Source organism: Paroedura picta, chromosome 1, assembly GCF_049243985.1.
Source record: "Paroedura picta isolate Pp20150507F chromosome 1, Ppicta_v3.0, whole genome shotgun sequence".
NCBI lineage: Eukaryota > Metazoa > Chordata > Lepidosauria > Squamata > Gekkonidae > Paroedura > Paroedura picta.
Genome location: NC_135369.1, coordinates 22,180,765 through 22,205,857, shown reverse-complemented (window position 1 = coordinate 22,205,857; position 25,093 = coordinate 22,180,765). Strand labels below are relative to the sequence as shown.

General features: G+C 50.2%; 1 protein-coding gene across 2 annotated transcripts in view; it reads left to right on the top strand.

The window, feature by feature from the left end:
• The first annotated feature begins 343 nt into the window (after positions 1-343).
• The window catches only part of RNF115 (ring finger protein 115), a 60,025-nt gene continuing 35,275 nt past the window's right edge, over positions 344-25,093 (top strand). The window contains exon 1 of one of the 2 annotated variants that reach the window (XM_077326680.1): positions 344-641. In XM_077326680.1, coding sequence (XP_077182795.1) covers positions 549-641 — 93 coding nt within the window. In that variant the 5' untranslated portion in view covers positions 344-548. Of the gene's footprint in view, positions 642-11,295; positions 11,373-25,093 lie in introns of those variants that run through there. The other variant, XM_077326691.1, reaches the window with a different exon arrangement.

The window sequence follows — 25,093 nt, the reverse complement described above, 5'->3', positions numbered from 1 at the left end:
ATTGCGACTCAGCCAGGACAGTTCCTAGGGCTTGCAAGGGGTTCACTCTAGCCCACGCTCTCTATGGCTTGGGAGCCTCAACGTCCCTCCAGTCGGCTAGGCGGCCATTCTACCCCGCTCGCTTTCGTTGACTTGGCGGGGCTGAAAGTGGTAGAAAAACTTTTCTTCTTCAGAAGAAGTCCACGTAGAGGTCCCTTCATCCCACTCTCTCTGATTTGGGGGAGAGAGAGAGAGACGCTTGACATTCCTAGACGGGCCCGTGTCTCTCTATCCCGCCTGACCTCCTTCGTCAATTTGCCGGAAGCGGAGGAAAGCGAGAGGCCGGAAGACCGTCCGCTCTATCCCTCGCGGCTCTATCGTTCGGGAAGGACGTTCGAAGCCGCGGAGGCGAGACAAGGCGAGCGGAAGCGGCGCGGCTAGAGCGGACCCGCGGCTTCGGCTCGGCGTTCTAGGCGGCGGCTTGGACCCGCGGCTTAACGCCCCCCCCTTCTTCCAGTGGGAGGACTGACGGCAGCGGGGACGAGCGGCGGAGGGGGAGGGGAGACAAGATGGCGGAGGCCTCGGCGGCAGCGGCGGCCACCGTCTCTCAGCATCGCTTCTTCTGCCACAGCTGCAAGGGGGAGGTGAACCCCAAACTGCCGGTAAGAGAGCGGGGGCAGAGCCCGGGCGGAGAGGGAGCGGGAAACGGGGAGGGGGGGTCGTTATGTCACTATGGCGGGGACACCGGCCGCCCTCCTGGGCTCCCCTTGGCGTGGTTGGGACTGGCAGCCGGCGATGGAGTCCAGGGGGGCTGTGGCCTGTGATGGCGGCCCCCGGCTTGCCCCTCTCCTCCCCCTACACCATGAGGGGGGGGGCAGATGTCCACGGACTACAATGACCATGAGCCCCTGCCAGTTAGCCATGCCGGCAAGGGCTCATGGTCTTGGTAGTCCATGGATAGCTGGGAGCCGCCGTGTGCCCCCTTCCCCCCCGGGTCTTGAAGCCGGAAAGTTGTTGGAAGAGGAGAGGATCTCCGTCCTGCTCCCCCCGAGTGGTGGCTGGATGGATGCAGAAGGCGTTGGCGGCTCGGTCGTCCCCACAGCGACTTCCTTCTCTCCTCCCTGCCCGCATTCAAGGACGGAGGGGAGGAAGAAGCAGAGCCCCGGCTTCTCTCCTCCCTCCCCAGTGCAAACGGGACGGGCTGGAGGGCCATTTTGATGGTGGTGAAGCAGATGAGAAGTTGAGCTGCTGAACTGGTTGTGTGTTTGTGTGTGTGTCTGTGGGGGGGTTGCCATTTTTATAAGAGAGGGGAATGTGAGTGGAGGGGCTGGGCTGCCATGTTTAAAGAGGGGGCACTAAAGGGTTTAGCGCAGGCCTGGACGGGTGAGGATGCCCAGGGTAGGGCTCTTTCCTAATACAGGGAAGAGATGACAGGACTGGTAGGTGAAAGGAGCTGGGGTGTTGGTCTTCTTTGCCTTACGGATGTCAAAGGAAGGCTGCAGGAAGCCAAGGGCCCTTCACTGTGGTGTAGTCAAAAGGGTGGTGTGACAGAGGGTCTGAACATGGGAAAGTGCAAAGGGCTGACATCTAATATCAGTCTACTGCATTCATAAGGGGGGGAAGGGAGACTTCTGCACTATTCTTCTCTTCAGTGTTTTCCTTTCAAGGAGGAGTGGCGAGAAGATGAGAGAGATCTAGTGGTAGAGCGTCAGGTTATGTCCAGGTAGACCAAGGTTATGTCCTTGCTTAGCATGACGTTCCCGGGGAAGTTTGGTGCAGTCACTGTCAGCTTCTGCCTACCTCACAGGGCGGTTCTGATAATAAAGTGGAGGTGGGGAGAGTTTCAGCATCTTGCAGGAAGAGTAATGTGCTGAATATCATTTCAACTGCCCTGACTGCAAGGCAAGAGGTAGGTCGATCTAGAGCAGGGGTAGTCAAACTGCGGCCCTCCAGATGTCCATGGACTACAATTCCCAGGAGCCCCCTGCCAGCATTCGCTGGCAGGGGGCTCCTGGGAATTGTAGTCCATGGACATCTGGAGGGCCGCAGTTTGACTACCCCTGATCTAGAGATTCTTGTTTGCTCAGGTCTCTTGAAAACTTGCACCAGCAGGGTAGGAATATCTGTACTTTCCGGAGCATGGGGATCCTACATTTGTCCATCTCTTCTTTGGAAGCACATGCCAGCGTTTAAGAAGGTCCAAAATATTGTCAACTTTTTCAAAACGATTCCTTTTGATGAATTGTTGGAGGCTTTCCCGGCTGGAGTCAACTGGCTGTTGTGGGTGTTCCAGGCAGCGTGGCCGTGGTCTCTTTGTTTTAGCCCCTGACTTTTTGCCACTAACAGGGACTAGCAACTTCAGAGGTGGGGCACGGCAAGATGGGAACCTTGCATGGTGAGATTGCCATCTTGCCGTGTCCGGCCTCTGAAGATGCCAGCCATCGTTACTGATGAAACATCAGGGACTAAAACTACCAGACCACGGCCATGCCCTACCAGCCACTTGGGCTAGGGTTTTGGCTGGGTAATTTCTTAGGGCCTTTTACAGCCCCTTTCTCATTGAGAGTGCTGTCTGGCTGTTAGCCTGCCCACCTGGTCATTGAACGACAGTGGGGTCTGAGCAGCAAGGTGAGTGAATCCTCATTCTCCTTTGTGGCCTTCCAGAGCCATCGGTGCTTGATGGTTAAGAGGGAGTCAAGGGTCTGGTCTGGCTGCCCTTCCTGCCCCTTTGAGAGCAATAGGGGAAAGGTGATTGTAACCAAGAGAAGGAGATGGCACGGAGGCAAGCTGCCTTGAAGTTCTGTTGGTAGGACTGGCAAACCTCTCGTTCAGGGCACAGTGTTTCCCAGTTTGTGGCAATGCTCTGGGTTTGTTGACTGGGGGAGAAGGAGCGATGTGCTTCTTTTCTCTCTGGCAGGTAGATCTGCGCATTTCGTGGCTTGCCAAGCTGAACTCAGGCTCCCCAGTCTTCAGATGGCTGGTGCGAGTTGTCTATTGCCAAGTATCTGTGGCTGGCTCTGTTTGCCACGGTGGGTCGTGAGTTGTCCAGGCTCACACTACAATTTGGTAGTCGGTATCTCCTGCCGGGTACATCACATTGTCAACAAAGGGATGCTTCCAGGTGAATATCTGTGATGGAGGTATGTGACCTTCTTAGTGGCAGGATTACACGTGGACCCACTTGCATTAAAGGAGAGGCAATGTAATTCCCGGTGAGTGCCTTGATGTTTGGTTTCTTCCACATATGAAGTTGTCTGGCGGAATCCCTCCGTCTTTCAGGGCCAGGGTATGAGTGTGTGGTGATGTGCCATTCAGTCTCAGTGCTGCCACCTGTAAAATGGAAACCATGCCTGGGGCTGGATAATGATAATAAAGATCTTCAATGCCTACAGATTTGCTGTTGGAGTCTTCCACGTGGAAGCAACCCCCCCCCCCCCAATTACCCTATGCCTGTCTCGGTTTGATGCAGATTTTCTGGAATATCCAATGTTTTTTGTGATTTTTCTGCATCTTCCGAGTTTGCACAGAGATCTGTTTTGAAAGGCACTGGTCGGTTTTGGAAAAATCCCAACCCAGCTGTACATCTACCCCTTTTGTGCTGGCACCTGGAAGCGGAAACATGGGCACCTGCAAATTCCACAGTGCCTGCTGCACAGCGGTTACTGCCACCACTTCTGTTTTGAAACACTTGCTCATTTGCTGCGGAGGGGGAGGCTGAGGGTAACATTTTTGAGCCAGCTGGCCTTTTGACACCCAAGAAAGGATTTCCTTGCATTTTTAGAAAATCCCAGGAAAGGCTGCCTTTATTTCCGGAAAGTCTTTAAAAAAAAAAAAAAGTTAACGCTGGCATTGGTTGTTGTGACGTTCTATGCTCCCCAGTGCACGATCGAGGGAGACAAAACTCTCATGGATCCCTTTAAAAGTCAAGCATACGTGACGCCTCTGGCTTGTTCCTGTCACAGTTATTGGCGCCGATAGAGCTTCTTATCTGTAAACAAGAAACCAGAAGTGAATAGCGTTCGCCGCCTGGCTTTCTAGCTGTGTTTTCAGAGGGCATAGGTTTACCTTCTGGAGTCTCTTGCCTTTCCACCCCCACCCCTGGGCACAGACACTCTCCCTCCCTCTCTCCCTCCCTCCAATTTATGCTTGGCTCCCTTTTCAGTTGCTGACTTCTGCAGTTTTTCCCCCCATGCCATGTTTCAGCTGTCCTTTTGTTTCAGCAAAGCTCCGCTCCGAAAAATCCTCGTAGCCTGATGCTTTCCACAGACTCCGATCAGGATTCCCTGATGCCCTTTTGTGTCTCTGCTGTCAGAGCAAGAATATACGTTAGCCCTGTCCACGTGTCCACGTCATGCAAGCACGAAAAATTGGCATTAGGTAAAGGACTGAACATTCGTCACAACTGGAATTGAACATTTGTACATTCCATTTTTTTAAAAAAAATGAGAACTCCTTGGTTTCGAGCCCATAAGTTGGCTGTGGTAGGTTAATAAGGAGGTCAGGCAGGGCCTGGTGGTATCTCAGCTGGTGGTGGTGGGAGAATGACATTGCTTTTTCTCCAGATGACGCACACTAAGCAAGTGTACTGTGCACCTTTGTGTTCTTGCCACTAATCATATGATTTGAGCAGGCTTAGTAGAGAGTGGTTTGTTTGGCCACGGAATCCACAGCTCCGCCTTTGCACAACGCCAATTAAACAGAGGCTGATATGAAACGAGTTGGACACTTTTAGTTTTGTTATTGCCAAGGAATGGCTTCCCTTTTCTTTTCATTTTCAGCAATCTTTTGGCTCTTCCCCCAGTACAGTAAGGGTGATGCTCTTCTTTTTGGTCTTAGCATCGCTTAGGGCAGGGGTAGTCAAACTGCGGCCCTCCAGATGTCCATGGACTACAATTCCCAGGAGCCCTTGCCAGCATTCGCCAGCGAATGCTGGCAAGGGCTCCTGGGAATTGTAGTCCATGGACATCTGGAGGGCCGCAGTTTGACTTACCCCTGCCTTAGGGGCTTCTCAGAATATTTCACAGCTCTCTGTGTGGGGTGTTTTGAATTTAACAGTTTCTGTAATTTTTGGACGTGGTCAGCAAACCTCATCAGTTTCAACACCCATAGCTTGTAAAAATTCGTTTGGGGTCCTCCTTAAAGCAATTTTCTGTATCCAGTGCCTTGGAACAGACTTGAAAAGAAGTCCAAGTTACTAGGCGGCCTCCAATTTTACTATGTTACTCATCATTTCCACACATAGTAACATTGGAGCAACTGTGGTGTAGGGGTTGGAGCAGCAGACAAGATCCTCAGAGATGCAGGTTCATATTTACATTTCTGCCATGGAAGCTTGCTGGGTGACCTTGGGCTAGTCACCATCCTTATAACGCTGTTCTGACTGAACACAATAGGATCAGGGCTCTCTCAGCCTCACCTCCCTCACAGGGTGTCTGTTGTGGGGAGATGAAAGGGAAGGCGAATGTAAGCTGCTTTGAGACTCCCTGTGGCATAGAAAAGCGGCATATAAGAACCAACTCTTCTTCTCGTCTAATTTATGTGACAGACTTGAGCAGGGGTAGTCAAACTGCGGCCCTCCAGATGTCCATGGACTACAATTCCCAGGCTCCTGGGCATTGTAGTCCATGGACATCTGTAGCGCTGCAGTTTGACTACCCCTGGACTTGAGTGAGAATAAAATAGAAGAGCAGGAAATGATTGTGGCGAGCCCAAGGTCACCCAGGGAATGAAACCCAGATTGCCAGATTAGAAGTCAGTGCTTCTACACCATGTCGGCGCTCCAAACTACTACACTCTCCAAAAATCTCCCCTGATTCTATTCACAGAATTCCTCTGGTGAATCCAAGCCATTTCTTGTGCGGCCAGGTGAGTGGCTGCTTGTACACTGGACAAAGCAGTCCTTTTTTTTGCATTGGTGGATGTGTTCTACGGTTCTGCCTCCTGCAGGAAAAAGCTTGTGTACTTCGTCACTCCTAGAGGGCTATACTGCCCACAGTACGACAAGGGGACAGCTGTGGCATTCATTGACGTTCCTGTGGCTGAATATTTGCTTGCTCTGTCCTTTGTATGTTACAAACTACAGCCTGATGTGTACAGAGACAGCCAATTCCATAAAAAAAGAGGAGGGTTGAGAGAAATCCATAAGAGGAGCTCTTCTTGATAAGACTAATGGTCCAACTAGTCTGGTATCCTGTTTCCAGCAGTGGTCAGTTGCCATTCCTTGGAAGCTCACATGCAGGGTATGAAGGCAGCGGCCTTTCTCTGTATTGTTCCTTCTCCAAAAACTGGTGTTTTAAGTGTACATTGTTGGAAGTTCTGTTGAGTTGGTCATTGGACCGTCAGTGAGCATTGAGCTATTAGCATCTGTTCTCCATGAATCTAAAGCCAGTTTGGTGTAGTGGTTAGGAGTGCGGACTTCTAATCTGGCAAGCCAGGTTCGATTCTGCGCTCCCCCACATGCAGCCAGCTGGGTGACCTTGGGCTCGCCACGGCACTGATAAAACTGTTCTGACCGGGCAGTGATATCAGGGCTCTCTCAGCCTCACCCACCTCACAGGGTGTCTGTTGTGGGGAGAGGAAATGGAAGGCGACTGTAAGCCGCTTTGAGCCTCCTTCGGGTAGGGAAAAGCGGCATATAAGAACCAACTCTTCTTCTTCTTCTTCTAAATAATCTGCTTTTCAAGTCATCTTAGCCAGTCACCATCTCCATATCTTGGGGAAGAGAGTTCCATAAGCTAACTAAAAACATAAGAAGGGCCCTGCTGGATCAGTGGTCCTTTTGCACCCTGCGCCCAACCGGTTGGCCCTAGTGGGCAGACCAACATGGAAATGAGTCCAAGGCCTTCTTCTGCAGTGGCTTCCTGGTGCAGCTATGCTTAGTTTTGCCACCTCTGAAGATGATTATTTCTTTTAGTCTTCGTGACTAGCAGCCATGGATGGACCTCTCTTCCAAGCAGCTCTGTTTGCGTTGTCACCACTATGTCCGTGGGCTGCACTTGAGTTGTTCGGTCTTCTTTTTTGTCACTTCATTAGATATCCCTGAATTCAGGTATTATGGGGAAAATGTTCTCTATCACCTCGTGCGTAGTGTTAAGAACTGTGGAGAAGAATTTCTTATTTTCACTTTCACAGGGCCATCTCAGGAGCCTTAGTTCTTAGAAAATTGACCCTAACGGTTTGGAACCAGAAAAATCTGTTCTGTTCAACTTAATATTTCTGGTAAGGCCTTGGAGGAGGAGTGTGGTCTCATGGCTTAAGTGCCACGCAGGGCTTAACACCCCCTCAGGGTGGCTGTCCTGCCCCTGAGTGCCTCCTCCAACCGGCTTGCCAGTCTGTCCAGCGGCCAGCCAATCACCTTCTGTTCCCCACCCCTGACCCCACCTCCTCCTTCCACTTCCCTCTGAGGCTTGGAGGCTGCAGTTCACTACCTGGTAGAGAGAACTGCTCCTGCTAGCGAGTTCCCTAACAGCTGCCTGCAGCCTTTTCAGACATTGGGGGGGGGGGGGAAGGGGAGGCCGTCCGCAGAGTTCTTCCACCCCACCCCCTAATCTAGCACCCATTGTATTCCTGAATGCAACGCTCTTGGCCTCTACTATTATTATATTTACTTGTGCTATTTCTTTAAGAAACACCAATAATGATCTCTAGCCTCTTGAACCCTCTAAATCAATCTGACTTAGTCCAGGCAGCCCCATGGAGTATCATAGCTGGACAGATATTTGTACTCCAGTCTCTTGCTACAAAACCAGAACTCTGATTATTCTGCTGCACCATTTTTTTCTGTCTTTCATTCTTCTGTTCTCTCGCTTTCTCCCTCTTCCCCTTCAAAAGCTCTGAAGCCAGGTCTTCAAATGAAATCTTTCCACCCAGCCTAATGGAAAATGGAGTATTTGGAGCAGTTCTGGACAGCTGGCTCTAAGGAATCGAAAACTGTCCTGTGTTCAGATCTTACCTCTGCCCAGGGCTGTGGACCTTTCCTGTAAAATGAGAGTGTGAGGTCCTGCTCTATGAGGCAGCATGAACTTGTGAGATAAGGACTGGATCCTAAGCTTGGTTCTAGATACCTTGGGTGAGTCACTTCACTTCTCTTTTTAACCCTCAGTTTTCTTAGCTGTTACTGTCGGCCCAATTCTCCATTTCAGTGCCAACTTACACTTGTCCCTTAGGTCCGTTTCCGGGCTTTTGTCCTGGACGCTATCAGTTCTGTGTCAAAGTAGGGCTGGAAAATAATCCTTGACTAAGCTTTCTACGTCTTTCTAACTCAAAAAGCTTTCCAAGCGGTTCAGATTTCTTGGTGCGGGCCCAGAGGTGGCACTTCTAGGGGGCAGAATGGGAGCCATTGTGCTACAGAGCAAGATTTGTGTCCACCAGCACCTTTCAGTGTACAAGATTTTGCCAGTCAAAGCTCCCTTTGTCCGAGAGCTTTGACTCGCAGAAGCTTATTATACCCTGGGAATCTTGTTGGCCTTTAAGGTGCTCTTCAACTGCCGTCCAACAGGGCCGTCCACCTAAACTCTCTCTGCTGTGATATAGCTCAGGGATAGTCAACCTATGGTCCTCCAGATGTCCATGGCCTACAATTCCCATGAGCCCCTGCCAGCAAATGCTGGCAGGGGCTCATGGGAATTGTAGGCCATGGACATCTGGAGGACCACAGGTTGAATACCCTTGTCATTGCTTTGGGAGAGCCCAAGTCCTTGCTGGTTTGTGGTCTTCGCTGGGTGACCTTGGGCCACTTACTGTCCCTTAGCTAGGGGGGGATGGCTGTAGCTGCACCTTATTGGATTAGAACAGTGAATATTTTTGTGTGTTTGGGGTGCTTTACGTGCTTTTTCCTGTTGTCTTTACAGTAGTTTGTGCGCAGGGAGAGCTCGTATTGAGAGAGAAAGAGAAACTGATCCATCCAAGGCTACGTAGCAAGTTCATGACACAGGAGAAATTCAGAACAGGGGTTTTCCTGATTCACACGTCAGTCTCTGGTCTGCTTCATTCCTTGCTAGCTCTCAGTCGTTGAGCGTGCTTTATGCTTGACAGGAGTGGTGCCTGAGCATCCATGCTGCAATCTCTCTCGCAGAAGAAACTCTCGGAGCGATCAGAAGAAGAGTTGGGTCTTATATGCCGCTTCTCTGTACCAGAAGGAGTCTCAAAGCGGCTTCCAATCGTCTTCCCTTTCCTCTCCCCACAACCTGTGGGGTAGAAGAAGTAGAATTGGTTCTTACATGCTGCTTTTCTCTACCTGAAGGAGTCTCAAAGTGGCTTGCATTCGCCTTCCCTTTCCTCTCCCCACAACAGACACCCTGTGAGGGAGGTGAGGCTGAGAAAGCCCTGATACTACTGCTCGGTTAAAACGGCCCAAGGTCACTCAGTTGGTTGCATGTGGCGGACTGCGGAATCGAACCCTGCCTGCCAGATTAGAAGTCCGCACTCCTAACCACTACACCAAGCTGGGTGGAAGCTGTCTTCTCCTGGTGGGCTGTTTGCGAGTAGCAAATTGCCACTTTAAAGAAAACTACATGGTGGCTCAAAACATGCAGGAGTTTTAATTTCGGCACCAAAGTATATTCTGTTGCTGTACCAAGAAGTGTTGACTCCTACATTGGAGGATTTGGAGGCACAGTTAAGAAGGGCGGACTGGCAGAATAACACAAGCAGATGATCCAACCTGGGACAGCCCACATTTGCTGATCCACGTCCCAGAGAAATGGCTGCCCCCTCTTCTTTGTTTGCTTTTGGATTGATTTTATTTGCGGAATTTGTGTCCTGCCTTTCCGCCCATACAAGGCCCAACTAGACTGCTAACAGTCTAAAACACACATGAGAAAACCACCTCATTATGTTGCTCAAAGTGAGTCGCCAGAGGTGTGTGGCTTCACGCTTTGGCGTCCTCCCCAGATATTCATCGTCTCTCTTCTGCGCATGCCAGGAAAAGGATGCACATTAATCCGAATGTGCAACTCGCTGTTCAATTAACACACTGCAGATGCTGAGGCATGTTTTGAACTGTAGAACATGATCCTGTTGTTGATTGTTGATTGCACTTGCTAGCATCCCTTTTTTGGTGGCTAGGTTTGGAACCACGCAGAGCGGATTACGCTCGGGTAAGCCAACGCAGTGTGCAGTGGAAGGAGCAGAGCCTTCAGCACTGTAGGTCTCCACATGCATATTTGAGCAGCCATATTCCTTTCGAGATTTGTAGGACCCTTGCAAGTCCTGAGATGCCTGCGTAAGAGAACTTATGAATGAACAGTGCCCGGCATTAATTGGTGTGAGGCAGGAGAATATTTTTATCGAGCACATTGAGACGTTCAGAATGCCTACATCTATCTGCTGTTGTTGTAATCTAACCTTTACAGCAGGGGTAGTCAAACTGCGGCCCTCCAGATGTCCATGGACTACAATTCCCATGAGCTCATGGGAATTGTAGTCTATGGACATCTGGAGGGCCACAGTTTGGCAACCCCTGCTTTACAGCAATGCAATCAGGTTCATTTGTAAGTATTTCCATGCCATGGAGGCTGAGAGTGGCTTGCTGAGTTGTCTTGTGAGTGAGAGAAGTGAGATTCCAACTGGGAAGGGGTCGTGGCTCGGTGGCAGAGCATCTGCTTAGCGTGTCGAAGGTCCCAGGTTCAATCCAGGCCTAGAGCGTGTTCAGCTGAAAGGATCAGATAGTAGGTGACGTGGAAGACCTGTTCTCTCAGGCCCCGGGAGAGCCACTGCTGGTCTGAGTTAAACTACACTGACTTGGAAAGACCAATAGGCTGACTCATTAGAAAGCAGGCTCGTGCGGTCCCTGCTGAGGTCAGAAGTGCTGAGCTTCCTGGTTCGGCACTCGAGCCACTAAGCTGCCCCAACCCTTTAGACCAGGAGTAGTCAAACTGTGGCCCTCCAGATGTCCATGGACTACAATTCCCATGAGCCCCTGCCTGGAGGGCCGCAGTTTGACAACCCCTGCCTTAGACGCTTCTGCCTCGTCAGCCGCAAAGTTAGGCCGCAGCGACGTTTCCAGTCCCGGACTCCCGGCATCGTGCCGCCGGCCAGGTGGCTAGGGTTTTCCCAGCCCGGAGTTATTATTTCTTCCTTGTCAGAGCCCATCGGCGCCACCCAGTCCTTTCGAGGAGAGGAAACACAGCTGCAGCCTCTTCAGCCTTCCCCGGGCCCTCCCCTATTTACCCGAGCGCTCAGCTTGGCTTTTCACCGAGGCGTGTTGTTAGGGCCGCTTGTTCTGCAGCTTTGCTGTCAGGCTCGGCTGAATGTGGGCTGCTGCGATTCGGGAGCAAGGACGTCGGGAGGCTGAATAGCTGCATTCTTTCCGCCACCGGCCGTCTCCAGTTGTGTTCTCCGCCGGGCGCTGCAGGTGCATGTCGGAACGGCACCAAGGTCCGAAGAGCATATCGGTGTGTGTGCGCGCGCACTATGGCCTGGGTCTTGCTGGTGGGTGGATGGGTGAGTGGGTGGCTGGGGGATGTTGGCAATGAGAATGACAAAGTGGCTGGGGCCCAGGGCTTCTGATAGGGCCCACTCCTGCCAGCTTCCCATCTGCACACTCTTCCCCACTCACAGGTCCTCAGACTGTCCATGCGTCCAGCTGCATACACTGCCCAACTCAGGGCAGGAGGGGAAGGGTGTGAGTTCAATTGGGAGTGCGGGCACTGGGAGTGAGCTGGGGGTGGTGGGGGAGCGTATGGGAAGGCAGGGAGGCCAGGAACTCTCTGCCTGTCTCCAAAATCTAACACGGGCCCTGCATTGCAGGATATTATCTGCGAGGAAAGTCTGACACATTTTGAGGCATTGGGTTTGTTTTTTTTGGAGGGGGGGGAGAAGCAAAAGGCATGGGGCATGATAAAGTTTCATAAACCCATAGGTAATGTTCATGGCTTGCAATGTATGGCTGTGAAAGTTGGACCATAAGGAAGGCTGAGCGTCAAAGAATTGAGGCTTTTGAACTCGGGTGCTGGAGAAGACTCTTGCGAGTCCCTTGGACTGCAAGGCGAACAAACCGGTCAGTCCTAGAGGAGATCAGCCCTGCCTGCTCCTTAGAAGGCCAGATCCTGAAGATGAAACTCAAATACTTTGGCCACCTCATGAGAAGGAAGGACTCCCTGGTGAAGAGCCTAATGCTGGGAGCGATTGAGGGCAAAAGAAGAAGGGGACGACAGAGAATGAGGTGGCTGGATGGAGTCACTGAAGCAAACTGTGCAAACTTAAATGGACTCCGGGGAATGGTGGAGGACAGGAAGGCCTGGAGGATCATGGTCTATGGGGTTGCGATGGGTCGGACACGGCTTCGCACCTAACAACAACAACAACAACAACAATGTTCGTGGCGAATTTTTCTCCTAACATTGAGAACAGTGCCTCAGTGGAACAGGCTTCCCCGGGAGGTGATGGTTGCTCCTTCTATGGAAGGTTTTAAGCAGAGGCTAGATAACCATCTGACAGAAATGCTGATTCTGTGAACTTAGGCCGATGGTAGGTGGGAGGGCAGAAGGGATTGTGTCTGAGCTTGGCTCTTGTGGCCCTTCCTTGCATGCCCAGGGAAACGCTGGTTGCCACTTTGGGGTCAGAAGGCAAATTTCCTCCAGACCAGACTGACCATAGATTCTGGGTATTTTTCAGGGGGAGGGCATCATCTGAACATGGAATTGGGGTCACTGTAGGTGGGCAGGTAGTAGTGAATTTCCTGAATTCTGCAGGGGTGGGATGAGATGATCTTGGAGGAACCTTCCAACTCTATGATTCTGTGATTGGCTGGAGCTTGAGGTTGTGCTGAAGACTATTAGCAATCAATTTTCAGGAGCCCCAATCTGCTACAGCTGTCTTGGCTTCCATATCTTCCAAAGCAGGGGTAGTCAAACTGCGGCCCTCCAGATGCCCATGGACTACAATTCCCATGAGACCCTGCCAGTCCATGGGCATCTGGAGGGCTGCAGTTTGACTACCCTTGTTGTAAAGGAAGATTCGGCAGAGTCCTGGAGGGCGGTTTGATGTTGGCTGTCTGTCGCAGTGGCTTGACAGAACCTTCTGACCCAAAGACAATACGCCAGCACTCGGAAGTGAAGGAGAAACGTTCATGTCCTTCTTGCAAGCGAGCATTTGGGTGGCCATGATGCATCAGTGATCATCGCTCTGGGGTCACAAGGAAGGCATAGGGAAGTTGAAGATCCCTTGCTCTCCCCCCAACATTTGCTATTCAGTTGCACACTGCCCATATGAGGAGGTTCCACTGAACCAGTCAATTCTGATTTGCATTAATAAAATGCTGTGAAGTTAGGTAGTCTTTATGATGCATCTAAGCTGGTGGCTGTTTTGACCACTGGTGGTAGCCCTTGTTCAGATGCAGTGGCAAATCTTCGTCTGCATTTGTGTGAAGTGGTTAGGAGTGTGGATGTCTCATCTGGCGAGCTGGGGCTGATTCCCTGTTCCCCCACATGCAGGCAGCTGGGTGACCTTCGGCTCGCTACAGCACTGATAAAGCTGTTCTGACTGAGCAGAAATATCAGGGCTCTCTCAGCCTCACCCACCTCACAGGATGTCTGTTGTGGGGAGAGGAAAGGGAAGATGAATGTAAGCCGCTTTGAAACTCCTTCAGGTAGAGAAAAGTGGCATATAGGAACCAACTCTTCTTCTTCCTCTTGAATGAGTTTTGAGGGATCACGCAGAAATCCTACTACCTGCCTTCCCCTTTTTTGGCCTGTGAGATTTTATACTCTGCTTTTCACTTCTAGAAGGAGTCTCAAATCGCTTACAATCGCCTTCCCTTCCTCTCCCCACAACAGACACCCTGTGAGGTAGGTGGGGCTCTGGCAGAACTGCTCTGTGAGAACAGCTCTAACAGGACTGTGAATGGCTCAAGGTTACCTAGCTGGCTGCATGTGGAGGAGCAGAGAATCAAGCCCAGCTCACTAGATTAGAAGCTGCTGCTTTTAACGACACCAAGATAGAGCTGCTGTGTTTCCCCTTTAAAGCAAGATTAAACCAAGTGCGGGGCTTGGATCCAACAAAACATTTCCATGAATCCAAAGGATTTTTGTCTGTGGAGGCTGATTTTCCCCAAATGCGCCCTCAGCACAGGGCAACAAGGATTTCCCCAGGAATGACACTTGAGGGTTATTGGGGGGACAGGCAGAAGATAAGAATGGCTTAGAATCATAGAATAATAGAGTTGGAAGGGGAGTCATGGGTCATCTAGTCCACCCCCTGCACTATGCAGGACACTCACATCCGAATTGCTCATTTACTGTAACCTGCCACCCCTTTGCCTTCACAGAATCAGCCTCTCCGTCAGATGGCTCTCCAGCCTCTGTTTAAAAATCTCCAAAGATGGAGAACCCACCACCTCCCGAGGAAGCCTGTTCCACTGGGAAACCGCTCTAACTGTGCCAAGGGTGGAAATCCTTCTGTCCACTGAAATATTTCATTGGATCCGAGTTGCGGAATCCTGGTGGGAGGGAAAGGCACAAACCACACCTTGCCAATTCAGGCGCAGCACCAAATAGTGACTTAATCTGAAAGTGACTTAATCTGACCTCCATGGTGGGGGAGCAGGAGAGAGAAAGAGAAAGCCTCCAGGTTCTTGTGTGTGGCAGCAAACCTTGTCATAGATGGTTTATTTACTTCATTTGAGCTAACTTGAACCAAGAAGGAAGACAGGTTTCGTTTTTTTGCAGATATATCCCATCTGATTTCTGGTAACCCCTCTAGGGCAGGGGTAGTCAACTTGTGGTCCTCCAGATGTTCATGGACTACAATTCCCATGAGTCCCCTGCCAGCGTTTGCAGGCAGGGGCTCATGGGAATTGTAGTCCATGGACATCTGGAGGACCATAGGTTGACTACCCCTGCTCTAGGGTTTTCAAGATGAGAGTTTTCAAGACGAGGGCTTGCCACTCCCAGCTTGTCCTTGGTCGTCTCCCTTCCAAAGACTTGCCAGGGCTGACCCTACTTAGCTTATGAGATTTTGCAAGATCGGGCTAGCCTGAGTGATAAAATCATACCCTGCCTTTCTCCCCATGGGAGAACTAGAGCAGCCTGTGGTGGGCTCCTTTCCTCCATTTTATGCTAGCCACCGCCTTATGAGATGGGTCGGGCGGAGAGGGTGCGACTGCCCAAGGTCACCCAGCAAGCTTCCATGACAAAGTGGGAATTTGAACCTGGGTCTCCCACATCCTTGCCTGACACTCGAATCGGCACACTCTGCGGTCAAGGGAGCAGTAACAGTGGCCTTTATTAGAACAGTTCCAGGGGGTGCGAGACCTTACAAGCATTTGGAGGTTTGCAGAAGCCTCCATTGGCATCAGCAAAGAGCTCCACGTAACTTGGAATCGTGCCTCCTTGTAGGTTGGTGTGGTGGGCTCATGTGGCTTAGGCTGCTGTCTGGGCCGACGTGCTGCCTGGTCAAGCCAGGTACAGCTACTTCGATGGTAGGCCGTGGGAACACACCTCTTCCTTTGCTCTTGAAAGGTCAGGCGGGAACGGTGCAATCAGCCTATGACCCTTTTCAAATTAACAGCCATAAAGGCCGTGATCCGGATAGCCCAGTCTAGCGCAGTCTAGTCAGATCTTGAAAGCTAAGCGGGGTCAGACCTGGTCAGTACTTGGAAGTGAGATCACTGAGGAATACCAGGGCTGTGATGTGGAGGCAGGCATCCGCAAAGAAGAAGAACAATTGGTTCTTATGTGCCGCTCAAAGGAATCTCAAAGCGGCTTCCAGTCACCTTCCCTTTCCTCTCCCCACAAGAGGAACCCTGTGGGGTGGGTGAGGCTGAGAGAGCCCTGATATCACTGCTCGGTCAGAACAGTTTTATAAGAGCCATGGTGAATCCAAGGTCACCCAGCTGGCTGCATGTGGGGGAGTGGAGAATCAAACCCGGCTCGCCAAATTAGAAGTCCGCACTCCTAACCACTACACCAAACTGTTTTTTTCCTGAAAAAACCATGCCGTAAGTTGGCTGTGGTTTGATTGCCGGGGGGGGGGGACCCCACGTGAGATGGCAACTACTGTGGATGATGTTGCGCCTCGATCCAGCTCCTGCTGAAAGGTGCCCCCACCGGTTAACACCTGTCCTGGCGAAAGGCCCGACGGAGGGAGGGGCAATTGTTCTGCAGACTCCCACCTTCCCTGGAGCCAGCTCAGTTGGGAGTTCCCTCCTCAAGGAGCCTCTGTTTTTCCCATTTGTATTGGGTTTCATGTTCATCTCACAAGCCTTTTGGGGAGACAGCATTTATTTATTTTTGCAGAGAAGCAACGTTTACAAAAATTACAATGAACCTGAAGAATAGAGATGGAAATCCGCTCTCATTGACGCTCGACTCATTTGTCTGCGGCAGATGCGCTGGTCCGGATATGAAAAGAGCAATCAACACGTAATAATTTATGCAAACAGTTTGCACAGGTGTTTAGGTCTTTACCCTACAGCCATAAGGGTCACCTGCCCCGGGTATTGGTAACTGGGGAACAACCCATGTGGACCAGCGTAGAAGGGCAAATTATAGCATTTGGACTGTCGATTATACTGCTTTCTTGGTTGCCTGGAAGAATCTACACATCCGTGTGCATGTTGGACTTGTTGCAGGTTTTTTCAGGTGAATGAATGTTCAGCTATCGGGGATGAGGACAGAATGCACACTTTTGATGCTTATACAGTAACCTTTTAAGCGTCTGCTTTTCCCCATTGATCAGGTGTAGGTATTCTCTCCCTCCCCTCCTGTTTTGAGGCCTCTGACTCCAGGGGCTGCATCACCATGGGGGAATTCCAGTCTTCCTCCAGCTGCTTCAATGAAAGGCAGGCAGGGAGGGGAGGGGGGAGAACAGGGGACAAGAGTTGTACTTCGTTGCATGGCTTGTTCATAACGACAGAGACCTCAGTTCCAGAGTCCATTTATTGCTCAGGCATCCAATTCCTCCTTATGCCTACCCCTCCCTGCTCTGCTGTTTCCTGGGGCTCAGGTTCTCTCTCTCCTTGTTGGCTACAGTGCAGCCTCTTCCAGGACTATTATGGGGTTCCGAGGCAGCACACCTTGAGATGAAATGCTGTAGGGGGTCTAACAACCCTTTACATTTTATTCCCCCCCACCCACCCACCCCCAGGAACACAGGGAGGCATACAAGCTCTCCTGCCAGGTCTTTCATTGAAGACCTGGTGGAATGAGCTCCCGGAAGAGCTAAGGGCCCTGCCGGAGTGATTAACTTTCCACAGAGCCTGCAAGGCGGAGCTTGAGACCAGGGTGGGGCCCCGTTATTCGATCTGAGATCCCCCATCCGATCCCCCGATCTGAGATCCATCATTTCCGTCTGTTGATCTGTTTCCCCCACTCTCACCAGTAGGAGAGTAAGGATGTTGGCCTGGCTGGACGAGAGGGTGAGCTTAGTTAACAGTCTTTATTGCCAAAATGCAGTCTTACTAGCTTTAGTAATGTAACGATAGGAATTTATGGGGTTTTATTGTGTTTTTATTCTTTGACTGTGTAAACCGCCGTGAGCCCAACTGGGACTGGTCCAGGGGTAGTCAACCTGTGGTCCTCCAGATGTCCATGGACTACAATTCCCATGAGCCCCTGCCAGCAAACGCTGGCAGCGGCTCATGGGAATTGTAGTCCATGGACATCTGGAGGACCACAGGTTGACTACCCCTGGTATATACATTTAAATAATAAATAGATAATAATAAATCAGAGTGAGAAACAATGGATGACCGTCCTCAGGCTACGCAGTAACATCCAGTGTACCCCATCCTGGAGGGTGGACGGCTGCAGGGATGGGGGAGGGACTCTACCGCCAATCTTGTTTTATCCTCCTTTAAACTGTGTTTTGTTATGGGATGGGGTTTTATCGTGTTTTCGGGGGGGGGATTTATATTGTACCCTTCACGAGTCTCCAGAGAGTGGCAGGCTAAAAAGCAAATAAATAAATCAAATAAATTCTTCTTGTTGTTGTGTGCGAAGTCGTGTCCGACCCATCGCGACCCCATGGACAATGATCCTCCAGGCCTTCCTGTCCTCTACCATTCCCCGGAGTCCATTTAAGTTTGCACCTACTGCTTCAGTGACTCCATCCAGCCACCTCATTCTCTGTCGTCCCCTTCTTCTTTTGCCCTCAATCGCTCCCAGCATTAGGCTCTTCTCCAGGGAGTCCTTCCTTCTCATGAGGTGGCCAAAGTATTTGAGTTTCATCTTCAGGATCTGGCCTTCTAAAGAGCAGTCAGGGTTGATCTCCTCTAGGACTGACCGGTTTGTTCGCCTTGCAGTCCAAGGGACTCGCAAGAGTCTTCTCCAGCACCAGAGTTCAAAAGCCTCAATTCTTTGACGCTCGGCCTTCCTTATGGTCCAACTTTCACAGCCATACATTGCAACTGGGAATACCATAGCCATAAATTCTACCATAAATTCTTCTACCGCTTGCATATTTATGATCACAACAACAGTAGGTGAGACAGAGAGGAAGTGAGTAGCCCAGGGTCCTTCCGTCTGCTGGCAGAATGGGGATTTGAATCCAGATCTCCCTGGCCTGAGTGCAGCCCCAACCATTATCCCACCTGGATTCAGGTAGTCACATAGGAGGCTTACCTGTCGCCTTTTCATGTTTGCATGGGGCTGAGGTGTTTTGAGCACACCACTGCAGCTAAACTAAAGCACTCTTTTCTGTTAAAACTTGCCGCCAGGCAATTTAAATATAAATACAACCCATTAAGCACAATAATATAAAATCAGTGGAGGCTGTTACTAGCAATGAGCTCTCTGCGAACAGAGTGGCAGCAGCAATAATTCCTAAAATTGGTCATGAAAGACTCAGAAGAATAACCTTACTATGGGAATTAATGACAGGAAATTGGGCAGGAGGAGGAAAGTTCATCAAGCTGACGATAATGCTCAGCGTTTATCCTGTAATCCGGGCGGTCGGATTGCTTCACGTATATCGCGGTCGATCTGAGTCAAAAGTCCGGGCGGCCTGTGTTTCATCAGCGGCCAGCCGACTGGTGCTTCCCCAAGACCATCTTCTTGAAAGTGTGTGATCGGAGTTAGATTTGATCTGCTGCGAACATCCTGTTTAGCAAGCTTCAGCTGCGTGTTCTCAGTTTATCTAAAAACTCCTTTTTACCTCTGCTGCGTCCAGGTTTCAGGCAGAGAAAGGTCTTTCCCAGCACCTTGAACGTGTGGACGCATGATGCTGCTTTATACTGAGTCATTGGTCCCCGCTGTAGAAGAAGCACCTCGGTCCTCATGGAGGGCCAGAGCTTTTTCTGGCCTGGCCCCCACCTGGTGGAACGAGCTCCCTGAAGAGCTCAGGGCCCTGTCCGAACTCCCAGAATTCCACAGGGCCTGCAAAAGGGTGCTCCTCCACCATGATGGTCAGTTCACTGAGGAAGAGTGCTTGCACTCGAAAGCTCACGCCTTGAATAAATCTTTGTTGGCCTTAAAGGTGCGACTGGACTCCGATTTTATTGTGCCACTTCAGACCAACACGGTACTTATTTGAATCTACCATTGCAACGTGAGTTTTCAGCCCCCGGGCTACCCTGCCGTTTCCCTTCCTTGCAGAATTACACGGGAATTCTGCCGGCTCACCTTTCAGTGATCATTCCGAGGGGGGGGGGGGCAATCTCTTATCAGTCCTCCCCACTTGGGCACCCAGGACAGATGAACCGGGTGGCTTGACTTGCAAGGGTCTCGTTGCTTAGAAACACGAAGGGAGAGCATCATGTCAGAACTCTTCCTCCAGGGCTGTGTATATTCTAAGCATAACATAAAGGATACGCACCGAGCGGGGTTACGTAACAATTTCTTCTTTTGCTTAATTATGCCTCTTTTAAAACTGTTTTGCATAATTTAGTCTCTTTGGACATCGCGGGGAGGAGCCCGACGTGGCGCTTGACACACTAAAGCACCATCCCTAGCCATGCGCAGTCTTATTCTGTGCGCACTCCCCATCCCCCACCCCACAGGGCTTCTGAAAGCTCAGCAGATGTTGGCTGCTCGTTTTCGGCGCATCTGCGCAACTATATAAAGGTCAGAAACATGCTTTTATTTTTAACGAAAGGGAAGATTACCTCCCATTGCAGATACCGAAAGCACCTTAAGAGTCATTTCTGGGAGGCAATTTTGACGTCTGTTCCTTAAAATCTGGTCAGAATCTCTCAGCTTTCCGAACAGCACTTTAATTGCTCTGCAGCACAGCAGATACATATTTTTTTATCCTTCTGAACTGCTGACCTCTTGAAGACTCCCAAGAAATTGGTCTCTTATCTCTAAGCCAGTGTAATGCTACAAAGCATGAGTGCTGCACGGCCAGCAGTTTGGGACTTGTTCTCCAGAAGTTGTATAAATTGCTCAGTTTAGTTGTACAGCCTAATGTGTATGAGTTGTTAAGGCAACCAGTTCAGACATATGCTTGTTCTGGAAATACTTGATTTCAAAATGGGGAATCTGATTTAAACTGGCTCCTGACACATCATGATTCGTGGGTTTCTGGCCCATGATAAGTATGCCGGGACTTGGCCAGGGCTAGGGCCTTTTCGCTCCTGGCCCCCACCCTGGAATGAGCTCCCGGAAGAGCTGAGGGCCCTGTCTGAGCTTTCACAGGGCACAGGGGCTGTAAAATGGAGCTCTTCCCCCGGGCGTTTGGTTGAGGCTGGGTGGTAGAACATCGACTGGGTCCCTTGTCTTCACACCTTGCCATGAGGTGCATGGTGGTTGGGGTGGTCCATTGAGCTACAGGAGGGGGGACGAGACGGGGGTCGTGTTGTGTTGTAGTTAACCTACCTCACAAGGTGGTTGTGAGGGTAAAAGTAGAGGAGACGAGAATGGGTCTCCTTGGGGAGAAAGTCGAGATATAAATGAAGCAAACAAATAATGAAGCTTTGCAGATTAAGTTGTCCAAATTGTTAACAGGGTTAAAGGAAAACAAAAAGTTCTTGCACCATTTTTTTAAATTAGTCTTATTTACAAGCCTGGTCTAATTTGCTAAACAGGCAGCCTTGCCCAATAAAGTCTGGCCAGGATCTATGTCAGCCTTTCTCAACTTTTTTACCATTGAGAAACCCCTGAAATATTCTTCCGGTTTCTTGAAACCCCGGAAGTGGTACAGTCATGCATGGCTGTGTATACACCCACCCAAGGCCCCTCCCCTCTCCACCCCCTCTGGGCCCACTATTGGCCATGGAGCGGGGGGTGTTGACATAATCATATATGGCCATATCACTTGATACACGTTTTAACACATTTTTGAAATATATTATTTTTTATTTTATTTATTTATAATTTGATTTATAGAATGCCACTCCCGGCGAACTTGCTTGTGGCAGTTTGCGACAAATATATAAAAACATACATATACAAATGTAATTACGTAAAAAATATCTCCCACCCATTTGAGAAAGCCTTCTACGTCCATCAAGAAGCCCCAGGGTTTTATGAAAGCCTTTTTGAGAAGGTCTGATCTGTGTTCTAGCACAGGGGTAGTCAACCTGTGGTTCTCCAGATGTCCATGGACTACAATTCCCTTTTGCTGGCAGGGGCTCATGGGAATTGTAGTCCATGGACATCTGGAGGACCACAGGTTGACTACCCCTGCTCTAGCATATCACAGACCTCTTATTAGCTGTCTCTCAAAGGCACAGGCCTCGTGTCCTGGTGAACCACGTCATTCTGCAGCCTGATTGTGGTGTGGAGCCTTTGAGCACCATGGATAATCCAAATTTAGATGCCAGCTGAGCCAGAAGGGGAAGATTTTGGCAGGATCCGGCGACCCAGGCAAGGCAGCCAGGTGCAATCTTGTCTGCAAACATACAGGTCTTTTTCATGCTTGAACAAAATGAGTTTTTCTCCGGGTCCTTTATTTAGTGCCACTGGTGTGGGGAAAGTGCCAGGCGGCTCCTCCCTTTGCACGGGAGGCAGCAACTATTGGAATTGTCCCCAGAACAGGCAGAATACTTCACGAGACTTTCCGCACCTTCTGTGACGCTTGCTGCAGCTGTACCCAAGTCAGCATTCTGGCGCGTCAGATTGACACGTGTGAGTGACGAGGCGGGAGGCATAAAGAAAGATTTCTAGTCCCATGGTGAAAACGCAGCTCCCGAGGTCCTTGGCATGGGATACACAGCACCGGGGCACAATGGCCCAATCGCACGTGCTGTTGTGCTAGTCATGCACCTGCCTGGCGCACTCTGACAAATGGCTTGGCAAACTCTCGATCCAGCCATCAGTCAGTTGGAAGGATGACTGGCGAGAACAAGTGGATCCAAATTGGCAGCGATTTGGGCATCCCTGGTGGCAGTGAGAAATAGAAACTTGCCTTGCAGAGAAGCCGTGAGATACTGCTTAGACCAGTGGTTCTCAACCTTCCTAATGCCGCGACCCTTTAATACCGTTCCTCCTGTTGTGGTGACCCCCAACCATGAAATTATGCAAGGGTTCATTCACAGAAATTAAACCAAAACTGACCAATGGCCTGAAGACACATTGTTCAGGATTGTATATAAATCGTTTTTTTTGCCCCAGCGTTTCTCAGTTCAGTTCTGTCTCTTGTCTTACCATGCTGATCGCACTCTTTTCAGCTGCTCCAGACAGATGAATGCTCTATCTTGCTCTACCCCGCAAGGCTGCTGTGTGGATGGCATCCCCCCCCCCGGCCAAGCTGCTTGCCCTGCCGTGACCCCGTGAAAGAGTCGTTCGACCCCCAAAGGGGTCCCGACCCCCAGGGTGAGAACCACTGACTTAGTAGAAGTATTGAGGAACTTGCTTGCTCCCTTGTAAGAATTTTGAGGCAATAGAGATTTCTGTTGTCTCTCATGCTACTCTAATAGAGCCGGGGTTCCCAGTCTTTTTCAGAATGGGAATCCCTTTTTAATGTTGAAAAACATCCATCGACACCCCCTGCCCCATGGGAGCGGTAATATTAGTATCTGTTGATTAAGAAAATGTAGAATGACAACAAGTTACTGTGCATTCAGTAATATTTTTTGAATGAACTTTTTATTTTATGAATCACAACAGCATCTATGTACATGGAAAAATGGTAATAAATATGCGTGGGACATATTATTTATTCGGCCTCCAGAAGGTATGTTTGCTTATTTGTTAAGCTGAGTCATTTCATGCAATGGCTGGTGCTGTTTTGCTTCGGTTCAGCGATTGGGAGTCTGGCAGAAGGGTAAACAATGCAGCCCAATGCCTTGACAAAACAGAAGAAAGCTTCCTCTGGCTGTACAGTTGGGAGTTCGTGGTGTTGCTGCCTAGAATGACCCCTTTGTTAACACAGCCGTCCGACTGTATACTCCTGGGGCGGTTTATTGGGCCACACCGTCTTTGACAGAACAGTCAATAGGTGCTTATTTATTTTGCTTCTAAGAAGAAGAGTTGGTACTTATATGCCACTTTTCCCTACCTGAAGGAGTCTCAAAGCGGCTTACAGTCGCCTTCCCTTTCCTCTCCCCACAACAGACACCCTGTGAGGTGGGTGAGGCTGAGAGAGCTTTGATATCACTGCTCAGTCAGAACAGCTTTATCAGTGCCATGGTGAGCCCAAGGTCACCCAGCTGGCTGCATGTGGGGGAGCGCGGAATCAGATCAGGCTCGCCAGATTAGAAGTCCGCACTCCTAGCCACTACACCAAGCTGGCCCTTCTTTTCGGTGGTAAGCAGCTCACGGGTGTCAGGATTACACTAATAATCTATAAAATGCAAGATGAAACATCATTCTGCGGAGAAAATCCTCGACTGGGCTCAATCCAGGCATGATGAAGGGACGCCTGGCTGCTCACCCAGTGGCCTTAGTGGTGGCTTTGGGTTAGAGTAGAGGTCCCCTACGCACCACGGCACCTGCTGACATCTTTCCCAGTACCCACAAGTGCTTCTAGAAAGCGGGTGGGGACAGGGGAAGCTTTTGGCCAGAAAAGCTTCTCATTGGCTAGTGGAGCTTTGACTGACAGTTGAGAATTTTTGAAATATAAATTGTGTTGCCTGATGCTGCTGCACAGTACAAGGATCTTCACTGTTTGACTGAAGAGAAATTTGACTCCGGCTTCTGTGTCAGCCATTTTGTAGCTGCGTTTGCCACACTGTGCCAGAACTCCAAAACTGCCCACAGGCTCCGAAAGATTGGGAATCCCTGGGTGAGAGAAAGAGGAGACTTCATCTCCAGAATACTCTGCCGGGTGTCTGAGGACATGTATTGAGTTGCAGGTCTTTTCCACAGCTGATAACGTAGTGATTACTGATATCTGTGTGGCAAAATAAATGAGGCAAGTGACACCTTAATGAGCAACTTTTATTCCAGCACAATTTTTGTTCAATTGGAACTCATTTGGGGTGCGTGAGCTGTCTGGAGAATGACCCCTTCTCTCCCACAGTGACCAGACTGCCCTGGGGCAGTCAGGAGGGAGACACCAGGCCTTGGTGCCTGGTCCTTCCTGGGGCCATGGAAGCCAATTGATGGGCCAACAAAAAACAATGGCTCCTTAAAAGAGCCACACCCTATACTTCCATTTAAGGCATGGGCAATTTTCAGCCCTCATGGGAGACGGCAGGAGTTGGTCACAGGAAGCCAGCATGTCCCACTCAAGATGTTTATAAGGGGTGGTTCTCTTTGAGTTGGCAAGCAGCCCTGACTGAACCTGTACACACTTGGTGGGCTCAGAGCAAGTGGGAGGATTGGCCAAGCTGCATTCAGCCAGATGGTGGATGAAACCCAGCCAGCAGCTGGACCAGTGCAGTGTTTGGGTGGGGTGGGGGGCATGGCCACCATGGAGGTAAGTCCATAGGGAAGTTGACAACTTGAATGGGTTCACAGATCCGTTGAGAACCACAGTTCTAGAGGAGACAGCCCTTTTGTGTTTTGAGTCAAAGAGTGGAGTGACCCGACCCTTTGGTTGAGTAAAATTGGGAATCTAAGAGAAATAGATTAGTTTATAGAAATCCTATGAATGGAAATAATGGGTCTCAAAGGACTCTTAACTCTAGGAATTCATCACCCACCAAATCGGAGGATGGTTTAGAAGCTGCAAGAGAATTAAGGAGAGCAGCTGGATGAAATAACTGTGCCATAATAGGTGATTTCAACTACCCACGTGTTGACTGGGTTAATACGTGTTCAAATCAGAAGGAAGAGATTGAGGTTCTACACCA